This window comes from Miniopterus schreibersii (genome assembly GCF_964146895.1).
Source record: "Miniopterus schreibersii genome assembly, chromosome: 1".
NCBI lineage: Eukaryota > Metazoa > Chordata > Mammalia > Chiroptera > Miniopteridae > Miniopterus > Miniopterus schreibersii.
In genome coordinates, this window is record NC_138101.1 from 127873667 (window position 1) to 127897788 (window position 24122).

The window sequence follows — 24122 nt, forward strand, 5'->3', positions numbered from 1 at the left end:
GTGTAAAATGCAGCATAGTGAATATAGTTAATAATATTGTAATAACTATGTATGGTGCCAGGTGGGTACTGGAAATATCAGGGATGGATTACTTTGTAGAGTATATGATTGTCTAGAACTGTGGTGTACTCCTAAAACTAATGCAAAATAACATCAAATGTAAACTGTAATTGAAAAATAAAATTAAAGAAACATATTTCTAAAAAGAGGAATTGTTAACTTTATTTGTATGAGTGCAAGTGATTAAGTCTTTATTTTTATTTATTTATTTTTGCCAATCCTCATCCGAGGATATTTTTTCCATTAATTTTGAGAGAGAGTGGCAGGGAGGGGAGAGGGAGAGAGAGAAACATTGATGTGAGAGAGACACATCAGTTGGTTGGCTCCCACACTCGCACTGACCTGGGCTGGGAATTGAAGCTACAACCCAGGTATGTGCCCTTGATGGGGAATCAAACCCGAGACCCTTCAGTGCAAAGGCTGATGCTCTAACCACTGAGCCACACAGGCCAGGGCTGATTAAGTCTTTAGATTACAGTTTTTTCCTTAATTGTATAAGTTGATGCCTATTCCTGATATAGCATAGTTTTTAAAAAATGTTATTGTTAGAGTACATGAAAAGAGAATTACAGCTATATTACAAACAGATTACAGTTTGCAGATTTGACTATTTTACACATAAATTTCCCTCTTGAACAACCAAGTTTCGAGTAATTTAAGTTGGAAGATTAACTTAAATCTTTGGCTTTAGCTTTTTACATATTGACTACCTAAGCTCATAGGTAAAAAGTGATAACAATTATAGTAGGAAAGACTCAAGGTACAGTAAATAATTTAATTTCTATGTGCCATTTAAATATGAGAATTTCTTAAGTTTCCTATGTATGGTAGCCTATAAAGAAAAAAAGGCTTTTATATGTCCACTCTCTAGATTAAGTCATTGAGGCCTAGGGAGTTTATAAGACTTGTGAACCAGAATATAATAAATTATTAAAAATTTAACAAGTATGTTTTCCCTAAAATCTCTCACTCTTCTGTCAGTCTTATTGATTGACTTAGCCTATGTATTTTGGTGTAATTTTTATTTAATAACAAGGTTATGTAAACTCATAGTTCTAATTTTGTAACAGGACGTTAAACTTCCTAATAACATGGGCTGTTTTAAAAGTAAATAGAGGAAGGGAGATTAATTGATCGGTTGCCTCCCATATGCACCCATACTAGGGATTGAACCTGCAACCTAGGTATGTGCTCTGACCAGGAAATCAAACCCGCAACCTTTTGGTGTACATGACAATATTCCAACCAACTGAGCCACCTGGCCAGAGCAGAAAACTCTTAATACTTAAAATAGTCCTAATAGACTTACTATACTGCTTTTTTTTAAATACTGTATTCCTCTAGTTTGCTATAAAATAATTTTTTTCCAGGCACAAGTGTTTACTTAAGTAACAGTTTGTTATACTCAGCTAAAATAGCTGATGTGTTGTGTTTAGCCAGATACATAGCAATGTATATTTTCCTTCTACATGCTTGTCGCTGCTTTTATCTTACCATAAAAAAAAAAAAAATCGCCTCTATAAAAATTCTTTTTTTAAAAAAAATTATATCTTTATTGATTTTAAAGGGAGGAAGGGATAAGGAGAGAGAGAAACGTCAATGATGAGAGAGTCAGGGGATCGAGCCCACAACCCAGGCATGTGCCCTGACCAGGAATCGAATCTCAGTGTCCTGGATCTTAGGTCGATGCTGAACCACTGAGCCACACTGGCTGTGCTATAAAAATTCTTAAGTAGAATTTGAGGGTTTATTTGCTAATCTTAGTTGTAGACCAATGGACGAAGGTAATGAGATGTTGAATTATGTAAGTGGGGTGGGGCAGAGGTGGCCATTTCCTGAATGCCTTGAAGGGATTATTGGAGACACTGTGTTTTGGAACTATATGTCTGTATTTATTGGATTAGAGTGCCTCTCCATTGTTAGTTATCCTGTGCATGCAGAATCAGTGTGACAGAAGATGCATGAATATTTTCATCAGTAAAATGGCACTGACCTTTCCAGCTTGCCCTTTTGAGTAGTTCGCATGTATTCATTTATTTGCTTTTATGATGCTGGCTGAATAATTTTTATTAATGTTTTTGTAAAGATGCAGTGATCTATTTTTTATAACACTAGATTTCTAATGTCAGTCCATTGAAAGAATATCAGTTATTGAAAGAATAACATTCAAATTTGTGATTCATAGAAATGAAACATCATTTAACGATTATTAGTGTTAAATGTTTAGAAATTTACGAGATGGGCATTTAGAGTTTGAGTTGTGAATACCAAAACTGAGACTGCAGCTTTAAAGTATTTTTAGTATATGCTGTTAGTACATTTTTATTATGATTACATAAAGCTATAAGAGTTTATGCCAACAGCTTGCATTGCCAATTGCTGATTTTTTTTCTTTTAATAATATGCTGAATGTAGATAAAGATGACTTCTCCCCAACTACTGAGGTTTGGGATGTAGACCAGGGACTAATAAGTAAACTGAAGGAACAGTACAAGAAGGAACGAAAGGGGAAGAAAGGGGTGAAGAGTAAGTGCAGATTCTATTACAATTTTTGTATTCCAGTCTTTGAAAAACAATTTTTCAATTTTGTTTTTTGTTTGTGTGAATTTTTTTTTTTCATTAAGGGGGCAACTAACTTTAAAATTTGTCTGTTGTATAATTGAAATTTATTTGAATATGATTCAAGATGTATTATTGATCAAGTGAAAAATCATTTTAAACATTGGATGAGGAAAAGGGAAGATTTCCAGGGGGTGTTTTTTGGGGTTTTTGTTTGTTTGTTTTTTTGTAAGCTTTGAAATATTTACCAGATTGTAAGAAATAATGGCCTTGGAATTAAAAATAATAGAAATTTGTTAAAAAGGAAGAAAGTATAAGTTTGTTTATTTTTGTTACATAGGATTTGTAGCTATAGCCAGCTCATACTCAGGCTCCGTTTCTGAGTCTGGGAACCCTGACATACAGTGGTGAGGAAAGCCCTTTCCACAGGTTTTGCTTTCTTACCTTAATCTAACAGTAAACAACAGCAAAAAAAAAATCCCTCCTGGGTAGTGTTTTCTTGGTAAGTCTAGTAGAGTGAAGGCCGAAGGGAGAGGGTAGTGGTGGCACTAGGATTTGTTTGGTCAGCATCTGAGTGTCTTTTGTTGCTTTGGTGTATTTTTCAATGTGTTTCCTGACTAATATATTGTAAAAGTATAAATTTGGCTATAAGCACCTCTAAAAGAAGTAATTCATTTTTATTTTGTGAATCAAACTTTTAAAAGGCACATGAAAGATATAGTCAGATTTGTGACTATTACATGGAGAAACTTGAAACTTATTTTTGGGATACTTTATTTTGAACTAGCCATTGACTCCTGCTAGTCTAATTTTTTGATGTTAATCCTTACTTAAGGATATTTTTCCATTGATTTTTTTCTTTTTTTCTTCAGAGAATGAAAGGGAGGTTGGGAGAGACAGTGATAGGAGAGAGACACATTGATTGGTTGCTTCCTGCACATGTCCTGACTGGGGCTGGGGATTGAACCTGCACCCCAGGTATGTGCCCTTGACTGGGAATCAAACCTGAGACCCTTTGGTCCATGGGCTCTAACCACTGAGAATGCTGGCAGGGCTAGTCTAACTTTTTTAACTATCAAGATGAAAACAGTGGATAACAAAGGCAAAAACCGTATAGATAGTTTTTTATATTCCTTTTGTGACAAAAAATTAATTTATAAAATGGCAGATGTAATGGAAAATGGTGTAAGTCTCCTTCAGTAAAGCATTTTCTCAGTGGTTTAATTTATTGTGGAAGCTAATAAGTGGAGTTTTGGGGATTTGCCTGTTAGGTAACTTTAAGAAATTTGAGACTATATGGTGAACTGCTTGTTGTATTTTGAAACATTTAGTGCTGGACAGGGGCTGTGTTCAGCTCTAATATCACTTACGTATTTCATGCATGTTGAGTATAAAAGTACGAATTCTTGCATGATTAACTATTTTAATAGATGCAATGGCATTAGAATTTTAGGGTTTAAGTCTTTTTTTTAAAAAAAAAATCAAGTAGTTTATTTTAATGTTACATTACTTATTTTATGTATTATTCATAAACTGACTGACTTGCTGGAGGTGTCTTTAGAAAATGTTATATAATGTTGCTTTTAATTTAAAATATCCCCCTTTTTCCTGATAGAATATAATTAGGTCTGTGCCTTTTTGAGGTTAAGAAATAAGATATTCCTCAGCTTCAGGTCTTTATTAGCTGTAGGTTTTAAAGTTTTCTAAACAATGTTTTCTATTTTAAAAACATACCTGTTTAAGAAGTACTAGAATCAGATGAACTAAACTAAGATTTAAAATCCTCACAAAATTTTAATTAGTTTTCCTTCATAGGATCATAGTATATCCTTAAAGTTTTGTTATCTGCCTATTTAGCTAACAGCTTATAGAAAACATCATTTTATGTCAATAAATATTCCTCTGTATAGAGTTTTCCATTTTTATTTTTAAAGCAAGCTACCCTGTTGTCAAACAGAATATTGGAAAACATAGTATGTGAACGGGATAAAAGAGAACTGCTGTGATTAAATCAGAAGCTGGGGGACCCGGGAGCCATGCTTTTGAGGCACTCATGTCTCAGTATGATTTTATTATCCAGGTCTGTACTTTCTTATTGAGCCAGCCCCCTTTAATTTTGATTTGTATGTTTTTTCAAAAATTGAACTAACTTTGCTTATTATAACCATAAAGATAACACATGCTGTTATTCAGACAATGTAAGAAATACATAGAAACATAATAAGTCAAAATCACCTGATTTCTTAGAGATTAGTATTTGGCATGGTATATATCTTTCCAACTTTTCCTAAGTGTGTTTATATGTAAATCTCCTTTTTAATTTTTTCAGCAAGAATATCATATTTTAACTCCTTTTCCCCTTAGTTTTATAGTCATCTTAAATAAAACATAATTTTAGTCATTACATAGTAATGCATTTTGTTGATTTAGCCTAGCCTCCATTAGTTAAATTTTTAGAATATTTCTTATACTTAATGTTTTTGTAACATCAGTGTCTTATAAAGAAGTTTCCAACAAAATGTTTCAGGAATGAATTAGGCAGTGATAAATTCTATTTTACACTTTGTGAATTTAGACAAAGTTTTTTCCTCTTGAATACAGAGTTCAGTAAGAAAATGTTGGCTTTGAATCCCTGCCATAGAGATAAAACTGAAGGAAATTTAAAAAAAAACCTTTTTTAAATTGATGGATCATAAACTTTGAATGGTATTAATCCATGTAGACAGACCATCATATTAATACTAATATACAGTTTCACATGAAAAGATAATTCATAAATTTTCTTAGCATTCTTATTTTCTGTTTATTTTGGTTTTTATGCTCATATTTTCCCAGATGTAGCTTTGTACAAGTTAGAATAATTCATAAACTGTAGCCTTTTTATTTTCTTTTTCCTTTATTCCATAATGTGAATGATTCATACTTACTGGATCATAGCACTAGTTTCTATAGATTTTTTTTTTTCCAACTTCTTAGAGGGAAGAAAATTATTTGCTAACTTTACTATACGGAATTGACCTATGTAATCCAATCTAAATACCCATTATTTTAGTGGAAAGAAAAAAGTGGCAAGAATGTCTATCAATTTTTTAACTTCATAAAAACTCAACCATGATTTGACTCTTTAATAGAAAGTCTTCTAAAATCAAGGCTAAGAAGCTAACATGTATCTGTCTGTCTTCTAATTGTTCATTCCACTTCACCCTTCTTTTTTCCTACCTGAGGTAAAAGAAAATGATTTAAAAGTGACAACTTTGCCTTGGATTATAGATACAATTCAGTGTTAATTTCTTGCTAAGTGAGGTATACATAAGAGCTGTACTTTATCTAGTAATACTTGTAAATGTCAAGACCAGGAAACTAAAGAGACTTGATGCAGTTATTTTTATCTCAGGCTTTGTAAGGGGTAAGCTTCCTTTTCCTTTTAACTTTTTATTTTAATATAATTTTAGACTCAAGGAAAAGTTGCAGGAATAGTACAAAGAATTCTATGTACTTTTTATCCAGGTTCCCCAAATATTAACATTTTACTGTATTTGCTTTATCCTTTTTCTCTTTGTAAATGTATACAGTTATTATTTAACAGTTCAGAAAACTACGCCTTATGGACATGTTGCTCCTTAACTGTTTTAGAGTACTTTACCTGACCACAAAGAAATTCTCTTACATAACCACAGTACAACTGATGAAAATCAGGAAATTAACAGTGATACAATACTATTATCTAGCCTAAAACTCAGTTTTCCTTTTTTTTTTTAATCTTCACTTGAGGATATGTCTGTTGATTTTAGAGCGAGGAAGGGAGAGAGAGAAACATTGGTCTGTTGCTTGCTGTGTGTGCCCGGATCAGGAATCAAACCCACAGCCTGGGGATGTGCCCTGATTGGGAATTGAACCCACAACCTTTTGGTGCATGGGACGATGCTCCAACCGAGTTACCCAGGCAGGGCCTTTCATTTTTTAATAATTTCTAAGCTTTCTATAATTGTGTAAGGGAGTGAGAAGGAAGTTCTGAATTAATTAATTTTCTTAAAATATTGATCAGATAGGATTTTTCTAGCTTTCAGTGCTCTCCATTTTTGCTGTATATCTCAAAATATGTAAATCAAAATCAGTAACAGGTAAAAATCACACAGCGATTTGAAGTAAGCATCTGAAATCTGGAATCTTTAGAATATGAAGGAGGAGTTAAAAAATCTTTTAAGACTTCCTTTGATATTTGTCCGTTTTAGTTTTCAACATGGAAATTTTAAATTGTAATATGTCTTCCATTAACAAATGCTCTTATTTTTATGGCTTACTGTTACTCCTGTGCTATTTATACCTATAAAATTGAGGCTTAATAAGAAAATCAGATTATATATTTCATTTCCTTCAAAAGACTTAGACGCTTTTCCCATTTCAAACATTCACATTCTGAGAATATGTACTACATTTACAGTTCTGGTTTCTTAGTGATGGGCTTGTCTTCGTTTTTCTAATAATTTTAATTTATCCTAACTCTCTTGTCTTTTCCATATATAGAATATGATTTATCTGTCATTCCTCTTCTTTCCTTTACTGGTGTTACAGAATTGCTGTACATCATCTGACTTGATTATCAATACATTGGAAAAGGGAAAACTTAACTTTTTTTTTTTAATTCTCATCTGAGGATTTTTTTTCATTGCGTTTTCAGAGAGAGTGAAAGGGGGAAAGAGGGAGAAACATCAATGTGAGAGAGGTACATCGATTGGTTGCCTCCCACATGTGCCCTGACGGGGGCCAGGAATGGAGCCTACAACTGAGGTACACACCCTTGGCCGGAATCAAATCCAGTGCCTTTCAGACCATGGGCTGATGCTCTAATCACTGAGCAACCAATTAGGGTAGGAAAACTTAACTTTTTAAATATTTCTTTTAATGGAAATTATAAGTGAGTATCCCTGGATCATTTTCCAGTTTTCTTTTTTAAAACTTCATATTAATATTTGTTCCTTGCTATTTCAGATTCAACATTGCAAACTGTCACTAGGTAATGTAATATTTTTGTAAAGTGTGACTTTAGTTCACATATCTGTTTATTAGGCATTTTAATACAATGGAGAAATTATTCTTTTGTAGCAATAACTTTCATTGGGCTTTAAGAAACACTGTGACATTCACTATAAAATATCTGTGATGATTAAGCTGCTTTTTTTAAGGAGTTAAAAATTCAAAGAACCCATAAACAGTTCAATAGTCTCTCTCCTGTATCAAATCAAAGACAAACCCACAGTTTTTTCATAGCAGACGGATATTATTTTTAGCTAAGAGGTACAGTTGTTTTATATTTCTGGCTTTAATTTCACACTTTTAAAACTGACCATTCAGTTCTTCAACTCAAATTTTTTTCTTTCCCCCCCCAAGAAAGTATCTTAATTTAGGCATTTTGATGAGAGTCATTAAATATCAGATCTGTGCTCTTTCAGAATTACTTTGCAACTAAATTAGTTGTTTTTCCTTAATATTGTGATGTCATTTTTTAAAGATGATAGTTGTCTTGTGAAAGCTTTATTTTAATTAGAATGATAGTAAAAAAGTAGAACAGATCTAACAGACATAACTAAATCCTTATTCTAAAATAAACATCTTTTCCAAATTGCCAGCTAACAGTTGGTTACAGTTCAGAATATATGGTTGATTAACAAAAGGAAAGAACATTTGAGAATGAGAAAACATTAGATTCAGTAAAAAAAAGAAAAGGGCTATTTTACTTAGAAAAGTAGAGTGTATAGAAAGATAAATTTCATATGTCATGAGCGTGTGTGTGTGTTTGTAAGTTTGGATTTATAAAAGCACTAACAACAGTTGTTAGTCCAATAGTTGGCTTAATGTAGCGTAATTAGTATGTATGTTTTTTGTTGTCCTATACTCTATTTAGAGGATTTGTATAGATTTGGTGGTTATGGTTAAGAGGTAGGTGAGTTGTTTTATAATTCATAATAGTAAAAAAAAGGATTTTTTGCTATAAAACTTAGAAAAAGTGTTCTCCTTTAGATTCCAGCAATAATTGAGAATCAGTTTTTATTTAATGTTTGTCTTCAATCATGCACATGAATATTTTTATAATAACATATTATTCTATTACACTATTACACTAATTCCATGACAGTTTTCTTATTATTACTAACAACACTTCACATTTTAAATTTTTTGTTATGTTTATTTAGGATACTGGATAGATTTAGAATGAAAATGAAGATACATTAAAATTACACTTGAAAGATGCTCTACAAAGTAGAAAAGGTGTTAGAAAAGACTGTTATATCTGGTTATGAAATCTGTTTTAATACTTTAGCAGTTTTTGAGAAACTAGAATTAAAGCAGGAACTTTCCCTTTTTTCCTAAACTTGACATCATATTACACAGAGGCTGTTTGGCTGTACTGTGCAAAAAGTAGTTACTATAATTATATGTTTGAACAGTCACTTTCATATTGTCTTTGACTTTCCTTTCCCTCCATTTCTTCCAGTCCATGTCATGAAGAGTATTACTTCACATTATCTGTAATGACAAAACTTTTCTCATCTGGATTGTATTTGACATTAGCTATCTCATATGAATTTTTTTATAGGATAATATCTAATAAAGTCAAATTTTATGATACACACAAGTATAAGAGTAAGCAGAGAAAGATGAAAGTGGTTTGGAAGATCAGGTAGAATTGTGATAGGTAGAGGTGCATGTTAAAGGATAGGAATATGTGTGTGTGCGTGTCTGTAGGAAATATTCTCGACTTGTGAGGAATAGGTGAGTATAAACATGACAGAATCAGGTGGAAATAACTGGTGGGTATTGATACGATGGGAAAACTGCTTTAACTGGAAAAATAGGGAGATTTGTATTGTGGAGCATTAAAGGTGAGATAAGATAGGAAAAATAGGACCAGATCATGAAGTGCATACAAGGTTAGTACGAGATTTTAGTTAGCCTTACCCCAAAAAATGTTGAAGTACCACTGGTGGTTTCTGAGTAGGGGAGATATAATAAATATGATGCTCAAATTTTTTGGAGACAAATGAAGCTGGGAGATAGGAAAACCAATTAGGAACCTATTGCAGTGATTCATAAGAATGAAAGCTTTGATTAGAATAAAATCAATAGAGAGAAAGAGAATCTGAAGAGTAATTTAAGGGAGGATTTTTTTAAAAACAGTCCCACAGGTTGAAGAGGAATTGTTGAGATGTGGTTACAGAATTTTAAGAACAGAAAACAAATGGTGGTGATACTCATAAGTGCAAAGTTATAAATGAGAGAGCTATTTTGTGAGAAAAGGATAACGCTTATTTTTTTTCATGTTGAATTTAACTTATGGTTAAATAACCAGATGGCAGTTCTTCATTTTTAGAGAATCTGTTTCCAGTTACTTCATTGTCAGGGGGAAAATCCTCAAATAACATTATTATAATTATTTTAGAAAATTATTAATTAGATAGCAGTCTAATTAGTTCATTAATGTTGACATTAGTAAATATTAATTTCATGTGTTATCTTAGATTGGCATATTTTAGTTGCTTTTACTTTATAGTGACTATTATAAAGTATTTTCTTTTGTCTCATTTTTTTCTGACATTCTTAAAACTTTTCTTTCAAAATATGTAAGATAAATGGTGCTCTTGTCATTTCTAAAGTTCAAAGTTAAAACAGAGATCCCACAATACTGCAGATGGCTTTTGAGTTTTCTTATTTGTGCCTGAATTATCCAGGCAGCAGCTGAAATTCTCCCTTTAAATTTATGGCATATGACAGTGTTGACTTTTCATACTTTTATGAGAAAATCAGAGTTTATGGGTAAATCAGGTTTTTCAAATTTGGGAAAAGTGAAAAAACATTTTGAGAATAATTGGGGTTGGTTTGTTAATGACAGATTTGTGTGAATGTGGCAGGAAAATATCCACATAAATACCAGGCCAAGTTAATTGTTTGTTCCACCCTCATAAAAAAATCACTTGTACTTATTTCTTTGTTAACTTTTCAAAATAGTCAATTAAGTTGGGAAAACTCATGCTTTATTCTTTGCTTTTAAATATTAACCTTAAACACAAACATTTCTTACTGCTTTAATGGTACCTTCTGTGTCTGTGAACTTACAGAACTTTAGTTGAATGACAGAAGGCTCAATTTTATATATATAAAACTGGATATATTTATAGTATATTTATACATTCACAGAAATAGTGAGTATCTTAAGTATTAAAATAATTTTAATATTTTGAGGGGATGACATGGAAAATTGAAGACATCTTTAATTGTTTGAGATTTTTGTAACTGGAACTTCTTTAAAATCCTGTTTTGCTAGTAAATTGGTTTTAAAGGCTGCGAACAAGTCAAGCAGTAGCCATTTAAAGAACCTCTACTGCTGACATTAATTTACAGGAGTCAACAGGACAAAACTTTGCAACATCATAGCTGATCTGGGACATAATGAGCTGCCCCACATCCCTTCAGGAATCATTAATCAGTCTAGGTCAGCCTCTACTAGAGGACTGATCATGAAGGTGCAAGAGCAGAGGAAGGTACAAAATTTAGCTACCGTTTTATTTACATTGCAGAAGATGTTAATTCCGAGTCACATCTCCTTAGTATTATACATTTGCTGCTGTTTTAAAATGCTGAAGATGATTTTAAGTGATCTTCACAGAACATGTTGGGCAAGCTCTTTATGTAATTTTCTTAGGGATTTTTGAATTCTTTGGCTTCTGTGATTTGTTTTTTTTGTGTTTGTTTTTTGTTGTTGTTAACCCTCACCCGAGGATATTTTTTCCCATTACTTTTCAGAAGGAGGGAGAGAGAAACATCAGTGTGAGAGAGACATGGATTGGTTGCCTTCTGCCTGTGCCCAAGGGTGCCCCGAGTGGGGGCGGGGAGCAAACCCGCAACCCAGGTATGTGCCCTTGACCGGGAATTGAACCTGCTACCCTTTGGTGTACAGGCTGACACGCCAACCACTGAGCTACACCGGCTAATGTTAAATGGAGTTGTTTCTATTATGGGTCAATTCAGTGTACCTCTTGGAAATTTAACTTTAGCTTATAGATCTAGTAGCAGGAAAATAGTTTAAAACATCATTTTAGAATAAAACAGCATCTTATTCATTAACTTGATACCAAGTATATATAACACTTGGTAATGAAACTAGAAGTGTGTAGGAAATGAAAGCACTACTTAGGAATTTTTCCCCCCAAAATTGATTTTAGCTGAAGATACATAGATACACTTCACTAATTTATAATTCTAGATCCAGATAGTTATAATTCTAAGTAATGAGACTGAATTCTTACCAAAGGCTTATTGTTATACATGAGATATGTATAATATAAGTATGTAATAATTTGGCATATAGATTGAGTTTTTTATTGGTGTTTGTACTTTTGCTATATAGTAGAATTTGTTTGATGGCCCAGTCAAAAAAATTTTAATACATCTTGTTCTCTTTTAATTCTCTAGTAGCATATTTTTGTTAAAGTTAAGTAAATTTGCCTTTTTGCCCCTTAGAGTCATACTTGCAAATGAGAATTACAGATTATGGTGAGAAATAATAAAGCCCAAACAAAACATACTAATGCATGAAAAATGAAATCTATTGATTTTTCCCCCAGATCTCTTTCTTGATATTGAGCTATTTTCATGTTTTACATCTGGAAGTATTTTCTAAATGCACATACTAAATTCATTATTTTTCCTTTTATGCATTTCAAGTGGTTTATCTTTTTTTATGCATTTCAGGTGGTTTATCTTCTTTAACTTTTAGGTTGTTTTACCATTAATGAATAGGAAAACTTACTAAAATTTTTGTAGTTCGTGTTGTACACTTAAAGTGCAGATTTTGTACTTAAAGCAGTTTAAATAAAGGTTTCTATTGTGTGCTTATGTGTGTGTGCTTTTTTTAAAAAAATGTAAGTCAGTGATACAACTCTTAATGATGGAAGGAGGAGGAAATGGGGAGATAAGTACAAATCTAATTGTACTTTTAAAGCGTAAATAGAATTTATTTTAAAAGATGCAAATTCAGCTTCTGCATAGAACTAAGAAGGAAACATTAGCGTTCATAAACTCTTTTTTAGTGGAAACCTCCAACTTCATGCTTTCCTGTTGAAAGTCCATGCAATACATCATTTTTTAAAGACAAAAATGTGTTTTCAGAGAGAGAAAGTTCTGTATTACAACGTTTCAGACTATTTTTAGTAAAGACTTAAGATATACCATGTCAGCACTGGCATAAATTGAATCCATTATTGGGTTGTATTCTTTAGGTTTGATAAAATTGAAGGAGAAAGAAGAGTTTAATAGGTGAGCTACAGGCTTCCTTGGTCATTAGTGTCCATAAAAAGGAGGATTAGTTACAAAAGGACCTTGTTGTAAGATCCCATTTATGGACCTTAGTATTTCCATAAAGGGAAATGATAATAGCATAGTTAAACTCCTTGATGAAATCTCTTAGGCTATTAATAAAAAGTGTCATAATTTTCATCATTAAAATGCTTTTAATAATTTTATTTTTCTTTGCATTGCCAATGACATTTTTATGCTTAAATAATCGTGCTATTGGGAATTACATTAACATTAATAAAATGAATTTATACAATACAAATTAATTTCCTCCACAAACAAGGGCAAATAAATTGAGCATTTACTGTGATTATCACATCCACAGTGGTGATGGGTGATTATGGAAAGTAGAAATATGGCTTAAAAGATTATTTTCATATACATATATATATACACACACACACATATATATGTATATGTAATAAATGCTGAATCAGCAGCATAGCTTGCTGTATAAAAATAAATACGTGTGTAATATAGAGATTGAGAAATGTAGTCATATGACTAATTAGAAATTGATATAAATACTAACTTTTTGTTTAATACAATTTATCTAAAACTCCAATAAAACTAGCCAGTATAGCCCAGGCACTTCCCTTCACATGTCCCTAAATTGGTCAACAACTGATCAGAAATATCTCTGTAAAAAGAATATGTTATAATGTAAAATAATGTATTATTATGTAAAGTTATTTTATTAGACTTTATTAACATTTGTGTTATTGAGTGTATAATTGTGAGTGGGAGGAGTTGTGGCATTCTGTTCTAACTTGTCTTATAAACAAATTATGAGCTTAAAAGAAAAGTTTGTCCTTGTGCTGGCTAAAAAGGGTTTGCGTAAATATTACCAAATGAATTTTTATATAATTGTTCTTAAACATAGTTTTAAACTATTGATTTTATTGTTCTTAACTGCTTTGGTATTACCAATAACTGCATAGTAGATGTTGGTAGAAGGGGTCAGTGCTACACATTATTCAGATTCAGTAGATATAATCATTGAAAGATTAAATACTACTAGCATCCCTATGTATATTTTTTATCATATTTACTCTAGATCAACTGCTGACTCACAACTTCATTTTAGCAGTGTCATGTAGGACCTGTTTTGAGTCATTATATTATAGTTTACTTTGATAAGTAATAAGATACTCTAAATATAGAGGAATTTTACTTTTGCTGTAGTATATATCTAGGAAAAATTGACTTGTATCTTCTCAGTTATTTTCTGTAGTATTGATGATGACTGACAAGCTTTATTATACCTGTTATGTTTCCTGTAGTGTATTAAATGTATATCATCACTCATAGGAATTTTTCAAAATTGATAATTAGCTTGAGTTTTTACATACTGTTTCCCTTTTAAATTTGCTCATGAATTTTAAATGTTTTGATATGTTGAGTTGTTTTGTATTACAATGACTTACATACTTTCCCCTTGCATCTTAAGATTAAATTTTTGCTTTCAAAGTATGTTTGAAATGATACTGAGAATTACTGCTTATACTATAACTGTAATAGCAAAATATTTATATATTAGTATAGTTATTCTAATAATGGCAGTGTTTGATTTTAGTTGCTCAAAGTATTAAAAATTTAATTTAAAATTCTATAATTATTTTAGAAGTATCATGGTAAATAAAAGGGAAGTTAAAATCACTATAGTCAAAGCTTGAAAGCTGGAAGGCATTCTGAGTATCACATGGATTAACATTCTGCAGAAAGAAAATTGACATTTTTGATGGTAGAACTGCCCTCTTTTTAGACCATTGCTGTTATTGGAGGAATTTGAGCAGTTTAAGGCTTCATTTCAGTAAATTGATAAACACAGTATTATAGATGGAGACAATTTAATTTGAATGCTTATATTAATTTTTATCAGAGAATAGAATACCTAGCTTCTAAGCAAATATGATGCAAAGCAAAAGGACTTCGAAACAATTTGCAACATTTAAAAAATACTATAGTTATCATTGTACCAAAGTGATAAGTGATTTAAATGGACAAAGCTTTTGTGTCCACCTCCCACCCTGAAATAATATATCTAGAGTACATTTATTTGATTTGTGGAAGATTATGTTGCAGTTTCTAAATAAACATTTATTTATTACTACTCAGTAATAGGATTTTTTGAGTGGGAGAAATAAGGAGGGAAGTGGGAAAATAAAATTTATATTACTGTATTGTAACTGTTAAGTGCTTACATTTCCCCCACAATATTGTCTTGTACTGTATGATTTTTCAGCATTTAAGAAGCGGTTTTGTTCTTTATAGCTGAACCAATAACGTTTCCATCTGGAGGAGGCAAGTCATTTATTATGGGTTCTGATGATGTTTTGTTAAGTGTACTGGGCCTTGGAGACCTTGCAGACTTGACGGTAACAAATGATGCAGACTATAGTTATGATGTAAGTGCAGTTTTTTATTTTTTATTTTTTAATTATTTAATAGAAGGCTCCTTATTTTTGGAAACACTTATAAAACAGAATTAATGTCAAGGTGCATGGAAAAGATAAGTTTGTGTCTCAATATGTTGATTTGAAGTGACATGTAGTTTTTTGTTTTTGTTTTTTTATATCTAGTTTCTTTGTGGTGTTCAAATTTTTCTTAGGTATTGTGATGGATTAGAAGTTTGGGATGATTGATTATCTTAAAATAGATAAATGATCTGTCTTGAGTAGTCAGCTCTCAATTATTTATTCAAATTAAGCTATATTTCAGTGTTAATGAGAAAAATAGATAGCCTGAATCACTTATTTGCCTTCAGGACACTTCTTAAAAAGCACGTTTTAGTTTTGAACTTTTATTTTTTTAAGGATAATGTTAAAGTTAGCTTGTTGCCATTTCCTGATTTTTAGCCCTTCATTTGAGAGATGGGGAGAGGATAGGAAGGACAGTGTTAGAGGTGAAACTAGTGTTGGATTAAATTTTCTATAGACAGTAAACATTCAATTGAGAGTTAACTAAACTTGTTTAGATTTTATATTTAGGAATTTGAAGTTTTTCAGCAAATTTTTCCTTTTTTTAACAAATTCATTTTTTTCTATGTTTTATACTTACATTAGCTTGCTTTTTAGTGACATCAGCCTCAGTGGGCTGGATTATTATTATTAATATTTTTAAAATACATAAGGAGCTAAATTCTAGTAAACTTTTGACTAGTGTGGAAGAGGTTTCACAGCCTAGCTTTACAGATGGAGAAGTGAAGATAAAAAGATTAACCTCATATCAGTGTCAACAATGATGAAAATATTCTTAAATTTCTTTAGTTCAGACTTTTGGGAAGTACCTTCACTTGCTGCCTTGAAAAACTTCACATTGTTAATTTTCTGAATGATAACTGTACTGTTAATATTGTACCCTTGGATTTTTGGTAGTAATTTATATAATTTTTATTGTTTTCATGTAAGATATTGCAGCATTGTAGCGTTTTTGTTCTCATCTGACATTTAATAGGACCTTTGGGTTTAGCCTGATGATTAGGTAAAACAGATTAAGGGACTCCATTTGATGTAGGTATTAGAAAGCTAATGAAATTATTCTTAGTTCTTATTGAATGATAAAGATTTATTTTATTATAAAGTCTTTAAGGTACATTAAATTTGTACTGGACAGTTTAGCAAAGCAATTTTAAATATATGCTTAAACACACCAAAACAAACAAAAATTCCACATGTCTATCAATTTACTACTTTTACCACTAAATACTGTGATCTTTCTTTTTAGTTGCCTGCCAATAAAGATGCCTTTCGAAAGACATGGAACCCCAAGTATACACTACGTAGCCATTTTGATGGAGTACGGGCATTGGCTTTTCATCCGGTAGAACCTGTGCTAGTTACCGCCTCTGAGGACCATACTCTGAAACTTTGGAACTTGCAAAAAACAGTTCCTGCCAAAAAGTAAGTATTTTAATGTTAGCCTGTGCTTTTTCCTTCCAGATTTGCCAATAATTATAAGTAATTATTTGTTATGGTCCCATATCACGTATGCATGCATTTGATCTTACCTAATGACTCTTGAATATCAACCAGTGGTTAATGATTATTTGTCTTCTCTCCAACCTTTTCTCCCCCTCTTTTAGGAGTGCCTCTTTAGATGTAGAGCCTATCTACACATTTAGGGCCCACATGTAAGTTTTATTGAATTAGTACTTAACAACTGTAGTTAATCAATCTACAAACCTTGTAAAATTGTAGTGTTTGTTTTATATTAGAAAAGATAGTAGTTGAATAATATTCTATTTTATTAATAATTGTATTAGGAGAATATAATCATTACTATTCAAGTGCACATGTTTACATTACAGTTTTTAGATACCATAGAAATTCAGAGGTTGGGGGATGTGGGTCTGAATTTTGTTTTTAGGCTTTATAAGTAATTTTTTTCTTTTTGTCCTATAATAGTGGTCCTGTTCTATCATTAGCTATTAGTTCTAATGGAGAGCAATGTTTTAGTGGTGGTATTGATGCAACCATCCAGTGGTGGAATATGCCTAGCCCTAATGTGGATCCATATGACACATATGGTAAGTAAAATGTTCAAAACTTTTTTTTAAGTGATTGGAGCTGGCAAAAGTAAATGCCTCAGCTATAAGCTTGTTTAAACAGGTATTAGTTTCCTCGTTTAGTTACTCCATTTACTAATAATGTGCTTTATTAAAGAGAAAAATTAAGAAATATGCCATTAATATTTAAGCCCATGAAATGGTACTTTCTCTGTGTTGTCCAAAAATAAAAATCTATTAATTAAAACTAATTAATTTCAGTACTAGTTACAAAAACAAGAGTAGAATAAAATTTAATATAAAGAATAATCTTTTAAACTTAAGAAAGCTTATATAGTTCAAAAGTATTTAGTGGAAGACTATAGAAACAAATAGCGGGGTTGAATATTGAATGTCCTGAGAGGTCAGATTGCTGTCAGACATGGCCCATGGACATGAACATGGTCATAGTAAAATGGAACTTCCAGATTGAAGCTTAGAGATACATGGGTGGCTTTGCAAATAATGTTTCCTCTGTTGGTGCATTATTAAAAGGATTCAAATGGGGATTTGCTGCATTTGTGGTGACTGTAGGGGCTGTATATTACCTGGAGTCCCAGAATAAAGATAAGCATCACTGAAGATAATACCTGGAAGTGTCTTAGCGGCTTCTTAACTGTCTTTTAAAAATAATATGATTTCTTCACTGTAGGCTACTCATCTGTGTGTTTGTCCCTTAAAGAATACTAGTAAGATTTATTAAAGAATACATGTGACGATCAAAAAAAAAAAAGAAAGAAAGAAAGAAATAGGGACAGTATGGATGTGTATCACTGCAACTCTTCAGAGGACAACTCTTTAATTTCCTTAATTAAAAAAACACACAAATGCCACTTCTAGAATCTGTCCTATAGAAATACCTGTATGTGTATTCAAATATATTTAAAGGGCATTGTTTGTAATTATGAAAAATTAAAACAAAATGAATATTTTTTAGTATGAGAATGGTAAAATAAACAGTGGTCTACTTAATGGTTGCTTTATTTAAAAAGAACTTGAGCTCTTTGGTGTTTTTATTTAACACACACTTGGTACCTAATTTTGCCAGGTTTAGTGGTAAGGACTACATCAAGCAGTAAGAATTAGCCCTGGCCAATGTGGTTCAAGTTGGTTGGGTATTCTCCCATGCACCGAAAGGTTGCCAGTTTGATTTCTGGTCAGAGTACATGCCCAGGTTTCGGTCTCAATCCCCAGTAGGGGGCATGCAGGAGGCAGCCAATCAGGGTTTTGGTCTCACACTGATGTTTCTCTCTCTCTCTCTCTCCTTCTCCCTACTTCTTACTCTAAAAATCAGTAAAAATATTTTTTAAGAAAAGAAGAATTGTCTAATGGAAACGGTAGACATTAAACAGATTAAGCAGGGGATAAAGTCTATAGTTATAAATTATGATAAGTGCTATGAAGATACAGTACTATGAGAGAGATTAACAGGAACTTTCTTTAGATGTAGTCTAATATAGTGACATTCAAACTGAAATCTAAAGTATAAAAGGGAAATTTTAGAATAGTAGACCCTCCTTATCAGTGGTTTTGTTTTCCTTGGATCCAGTTACCTGAGGTCAACCTCAGTCCAGAAATGTTAACTGGAAAATTCCAGAAATAAATAATTCATAAGTTTTACATTTCACGCTGTTCTGAGTAGCATGATGGAATTGAGCACCGTCCTGCTCCATCCTTTCTCCATCTTTTTCCAGAGTATCTGCACTGTATATGCTGGTTGCCCATTAGTCACGTGGTTTTCACCTCGGTTGTCAGTAGACTGTCTCGGTGTGGCAGTGCTTATGTTCCAGTAACCCTTAATATACTTAATGATGGCCCTGAAGTGCAAGAGTATTGATGCTGCCAATTTGAATATGCCAAAGAGAAGCTATAAAGTGCTTCCTTTACTTAATTGTTGTTACTGTTTTTAATCTTCACCCAAGGATATGTTGTTGTTGTTGTATTGATTTTAGAGAGAGAGGAAGGGGGAGAGATAGAGAAAAACCGAGAGAGAGAGACGTCAATCAGTTGCCTCCTGTTCGTGCGCCAACTGGGGATCAAACCCACAACCTTTTGGTGTATGGGATGATGTTCCAACCAACTGAGCTACCCGGCCAGGGCTACAAAGTGCTTCCTTTAAGTGAGAATGTGAAAGTTTTTTACTAAATAGGAAAAGAAAAAATAATCATATGCAGAGGTTGCTATCCATGAAATTGTGAAGAAGGAAAAAGAAATTTGTGCCTGAGGTGGGCCCAGACAATTGGAGGCTTCTCCATGACTTCCTCCAATAATGAGAGGCTCAGGAATACAACAGTTCACCCTTGAGCTGGACCCAGGCAATTGGTGGCAACTTATCCTCTCCCTTGTCCTTAGAATGTACGTTTTGCCTACTGTTCCCACAGTAGAAGTCATTTTCAAGGATGTAGCCTTAACTGAGTAAGACATTGAGACCATCTGGACTGAATACAATACTGAACTCATTTAAGGCCTCTAAATACACTTAAGATTCTACTTGTTGCCACTCAAAACAAACCTTTTATGTAAGTTCCCTTATTAAATCTGCACCCTACCAAAAAAAGAAAAAAGAAATTTGTGCTAGTTTGCTGAGAGAGCAGATTCACATAACTTATTAGAGTATATTGTTACAATTGTTCTATATTATTAGTTATTGTTAATCTCTTAGTGTGCATAATTTATAAGTTAAACTTTATCATAGGTATGTATATATAGGAGAACAGTATACGGGGTGGGGAAAAGTAGGTTTACAGTTATTTGTGTGGAAAAAGACATTACCTAAGAGATAAATCACAAGTAAGGATATGAAATAATAATAAGAGTAAGAAGAAGACAAATAATACAATAATAAATAAATAATAATAATAATTCAAGTATAAACTGTGTTTTTTGTACTCATAACTAAGTTGTGAGTTCTGGGTTTATTACTGTCTGTGGTTTGTTACCCACTGGGTCTTGGAAGATATCCCTCATGGAGAAGGGGGGGAACTACTGCAAAGAGTTTTAAGCCAGGAAATGACCTGTAAATGTAGGGTTTAAAAAGGTGACTCTGGTTTGTTGCAAGGACGTAGGAGGAGAAGAGTAGGGAGGAATACAAATTTAATGTACTTAAAGTCATAATGTAGTGGGGCCAGTAGACTAGGTGAGAGATGATGTTGCCACTAGAGTGGTAGTAAAACATTTGGTTGCAGAGCAGTTGGAAAGAAATGGATTTAAGACATATTGGGGGAGGTAGGATAGAATAGACAGAACCTATTGATAAATGGATTGATTGGATAAAGTAATAGATGAGTGACTCTTGATTTTTGTTTATTTTTTTAACAGCTTTATTGAAATATAATTCACACTTAATAAAATTTACCCTTTTGAAGTATGCAGTTCAGTAATTTTTACTATATTCACTGGATTGTGCAACCATTGCCACTCTCTCAATTCAGAATATTTTCATCACCACTTTTGATACGAACAATTGAGTATTGGATGGTAGTATTTATTGAAATGGGGGTGGAACAGGTGTGTGAATTTGGTTTTTAGGTATGTTAAGAGACGGCAGTACTAAATAGGTAATAATAATATCAAGATGTGAGAATGGATAGTGTAACATAGGGAGAGTGTGTTGTATAGGGTAAGAGGAGGAACTCTTGACGTTGGGAGAGTGGCTAGAGCAAGAGAGCCAGCAAAGGAAACTGAGAGAGGGCTGGCCTTTGAGGTTGGAGGAAGTACAGGCGAGTATGGAATTATGGAAACATAGCAAAAGAAGAAACCATTTTGAGAAGGAAGCAGTTTGCACTTCAAATGTTGCTGAAAGGTCTCATAATTTTATAAATGACAATTAGGTCACCCTCATCTTGACCAGACAGACAGAGGGATGCTGAGGCTAAAATCAGAGGGTTAAGGGACCTTTCAAGGCATACTCTATGGATGAAAAGCAGTGTGATGAGAACATCAAAGGGAGGGAGGGAGGGAGGGAAGGGGCAGGGGCGGGAAGGGAAGGGAAGGGAAGGGAAGGGAAGGGAAGGGAAGGGAAGGGAAGGGAAGGAAGGAGGGGGGGAGAGAGAGAGAGAGAAAGAAAGAGAAAAGGAAAGGAAAGGGAAAGGGAGGGAAGGGAAGGGAGAAGGGAGAAAGAAAATTTAAAGAAATAAAAAATTTGTTAAATGTGGTAGAAGAGAGTTCATCATTGGTGATTTTAGCAAGGGTTGTTTTGTTGTGGTGATGGTATCAGAAACCATTATTAGAGTGATTTGGAGAGTAAATGGGAGGTAAAAACATATTTACTCTCAGCTTTTCTGCTGTTAGGCAGAAGGGTGGTATAAGGTTTGTTTAGGTTGAGAGGTGCTGAAACATATTTGTTGGCTTGTGGATCCCAAGGGGTAGAATTTTTTAGTAGGGAAACGTTAAACATTAAAGCAAGTTAGTGAGTTGAATGGAATCCAGAATACACCTGGTATAATTAGCCTTTGATAGGAAGAAGGGACAGTTCCTTACTTGTATCTGCACAGAGAAAATTGCTTTAGACACTAGATTTCTAGATTGGGAGGCAGGAAGATGGGGAGGGCTTCCTATTTCAATGCTATCTTTTCTTAATGAAGTATGAGAGATAATTATTCAAGAGGAAGGGAGGTTTGGAACTGTGAGAATTGCGGAGGTGATAAGAAATACTCATGGAAAATCAGGGTTTGTTACTGAGAAACAGGATTGTAGGACAAATGATGCACAGTGTTATTAGCCACTAGGTCCATCAAGTGATGAATGGGTAAATAAAATGTAGTGTGTCCATACAATGGCATATTATTCAACAATTAAAAGAAATGAAGTACTGACACATACTACAGCATGGATGAACCTTGGAAGCAGTATGCCATGTGAAAGGATCCAGCCATGAAAGGCAACTTGTATGAAATGTCCAGAATAGGCAGACTTGTAGAAACAAAGTAGATTAGTGGTCGTCTAGGGCTGCGGAAAGGCAGAGAAGCAGCATTGGGTGGAAATGGTTAACGAGTGCTGAAAGTCTTAAAATTGGTGTGGTGATGATTGCAGAACTTTGTGAACATACTAAAAAACACTGAATTGTACACTTTAAATTGGTGAGTTGTATAATATGGGAGTTATAGCTCAATAAAGCTGTTTTTAAAAAAGTATATGTTCCTTACAGAAAATTGGAAGAATGTATAAGGGGGAGTGTAAAAATAACCAATAACTTCATAACTTAGGAGACATGGCCATTGTATACACTTTTGTTTATCTTCTTTTAGCTGGTATGTGTAGTCTTATACTTAATTATATGGTAAGTTATCTTTATATACTTTAACTTACTTTAGCTCATTTTTGTTTGTTTGTTTTTTCCTTCCCAGAGCCAAATGTTCTAGCTGGCACTTTAGTTGCTCATACAGATGCTGTCTGGGGTCTTGCTTATAGTGGCATAAAAAATCAATTACTATCTTGTTCAGCAGATGGCACTGTTAGGTTATGGAAGCCACAAGAAAAATTGCCATGCATTTGCACTTACAATGGAGACAAGGGTATGTAAATTTTGCCTCTAAAAAAAGCTAATTCTTTTTTAAAATTTGGAAGACAGAAAGGAAAATTGATTTACTATTTCTTTACTGCTTCAGGAGACTGAAAGAATTTAAAGCTTGTGATAATCTTCTTACTTTGTCATTTTTTATAAACAAGAAAGATGCTTTGCAAGTGCATCCTGTAGTTCAGTGCTTTTTTTTACCCTTTTCAGGACATTTCCTATTTAAAAAATAAAACTATTTTTATGTAACAGTAGAATAGAAAAAATGAAGTTACTAATAGGGACAATACAAGGCTTTCTGCCTGCTCCAGGTGGCTGCCCACAGAAATCGAAGGGGTCAGTCTCAAACATACTTGTAAACCTTGTATGAGCACACTGGTTAAGAAATCTAGCTGGAATCATTGAAATTGCACCCTTAACTGGAAAGTACAAACTAAGTGGCATGCATGATTTCAGATCTTTTCCTTTCAAAGAAGGCTTTAACCAATTTACCTGTGACATTTACTTACATACATATACTGTACTTGTATTGGTCTTATTTTCCAAGTCATTTTTTAAAGTTATTTTTTAAATATCAGACCTACCTTTTTAATCCTCACCCAAGGATATGTTGAGAGAGAGAGAAACCCATCGGTTGCCTACCATATGTGCCCCAACTGGGAATCAAACCTGCAATCTAGGTATGTGCCCCAACTGGGAATCAAACCCTCAACTTTTTAGTGTATGGGACAACACTCCAACCAGCTAAGCTACCTGGCCAGGGCCAGACCTTTTATTTTTATTAAAAAGTATGTTTGGTTTTAAAACATTTTAGATGAAGAGTATATGCTTAATTTTTGGGGGTCTCTTAGATACCTTAATGATTCTACTAATTTTTTAATTACCCAAGTTTTTGAGGTAAAAATTCATTTAGATATTTGTTTCTAGCTTCATCCAGGTAATTAATTGCTTGACTCCAGATTTCACCTAGTGCGTTGATCTGGCCAGTGAATTTATTATGTTAAAGAGAGAAATTACTGCTCAGACCACTTTAGGGGGTAGTACCACACGAGTGAATTCCAGTGTCCACACTTCATTTTTACAGATCTGAAAATA

The 24122-nt window shown here is 33.0% G+C and overlaps 1 protein-coding gene across 2 annotated transcripts in view; it reads left to right on the top strand.

Moving 5' to 3' along the window:
* STRN3 (striatin 3) overlaps positions 1–24122 on the top strand; it is a 96189-nt gene that overhangs the window by 61607 nt on the left and 10460 nt on the right. Inside the window, exons 8-13 of one of the 2 annotated variants that reach the window (XM_081146121.1) lie at positions 2476–2586; positions 15244–15377; positions 16696–16871; positions 17054–17101; positions 17376–17497; positions 22861–23028. In XM_081146121.1, the coding sequence (XP_081002247.1) occupies positions 2476–2586; positions 15244–15377; positions 16696–16871; positions 17054–17101; positions 17376–17497; positions 22861–23028 (759 nt within the window). The remainder of the gene's footprint in view (positions 1–2475; positions 2587–15243; positions 15378–16695; positions 16872–17053; positions 17102–17375; positions 17498–22860; positions 23029–24122) is intronic. The other variant, XM_081146122.1, reaches the window with a different exon arrangement.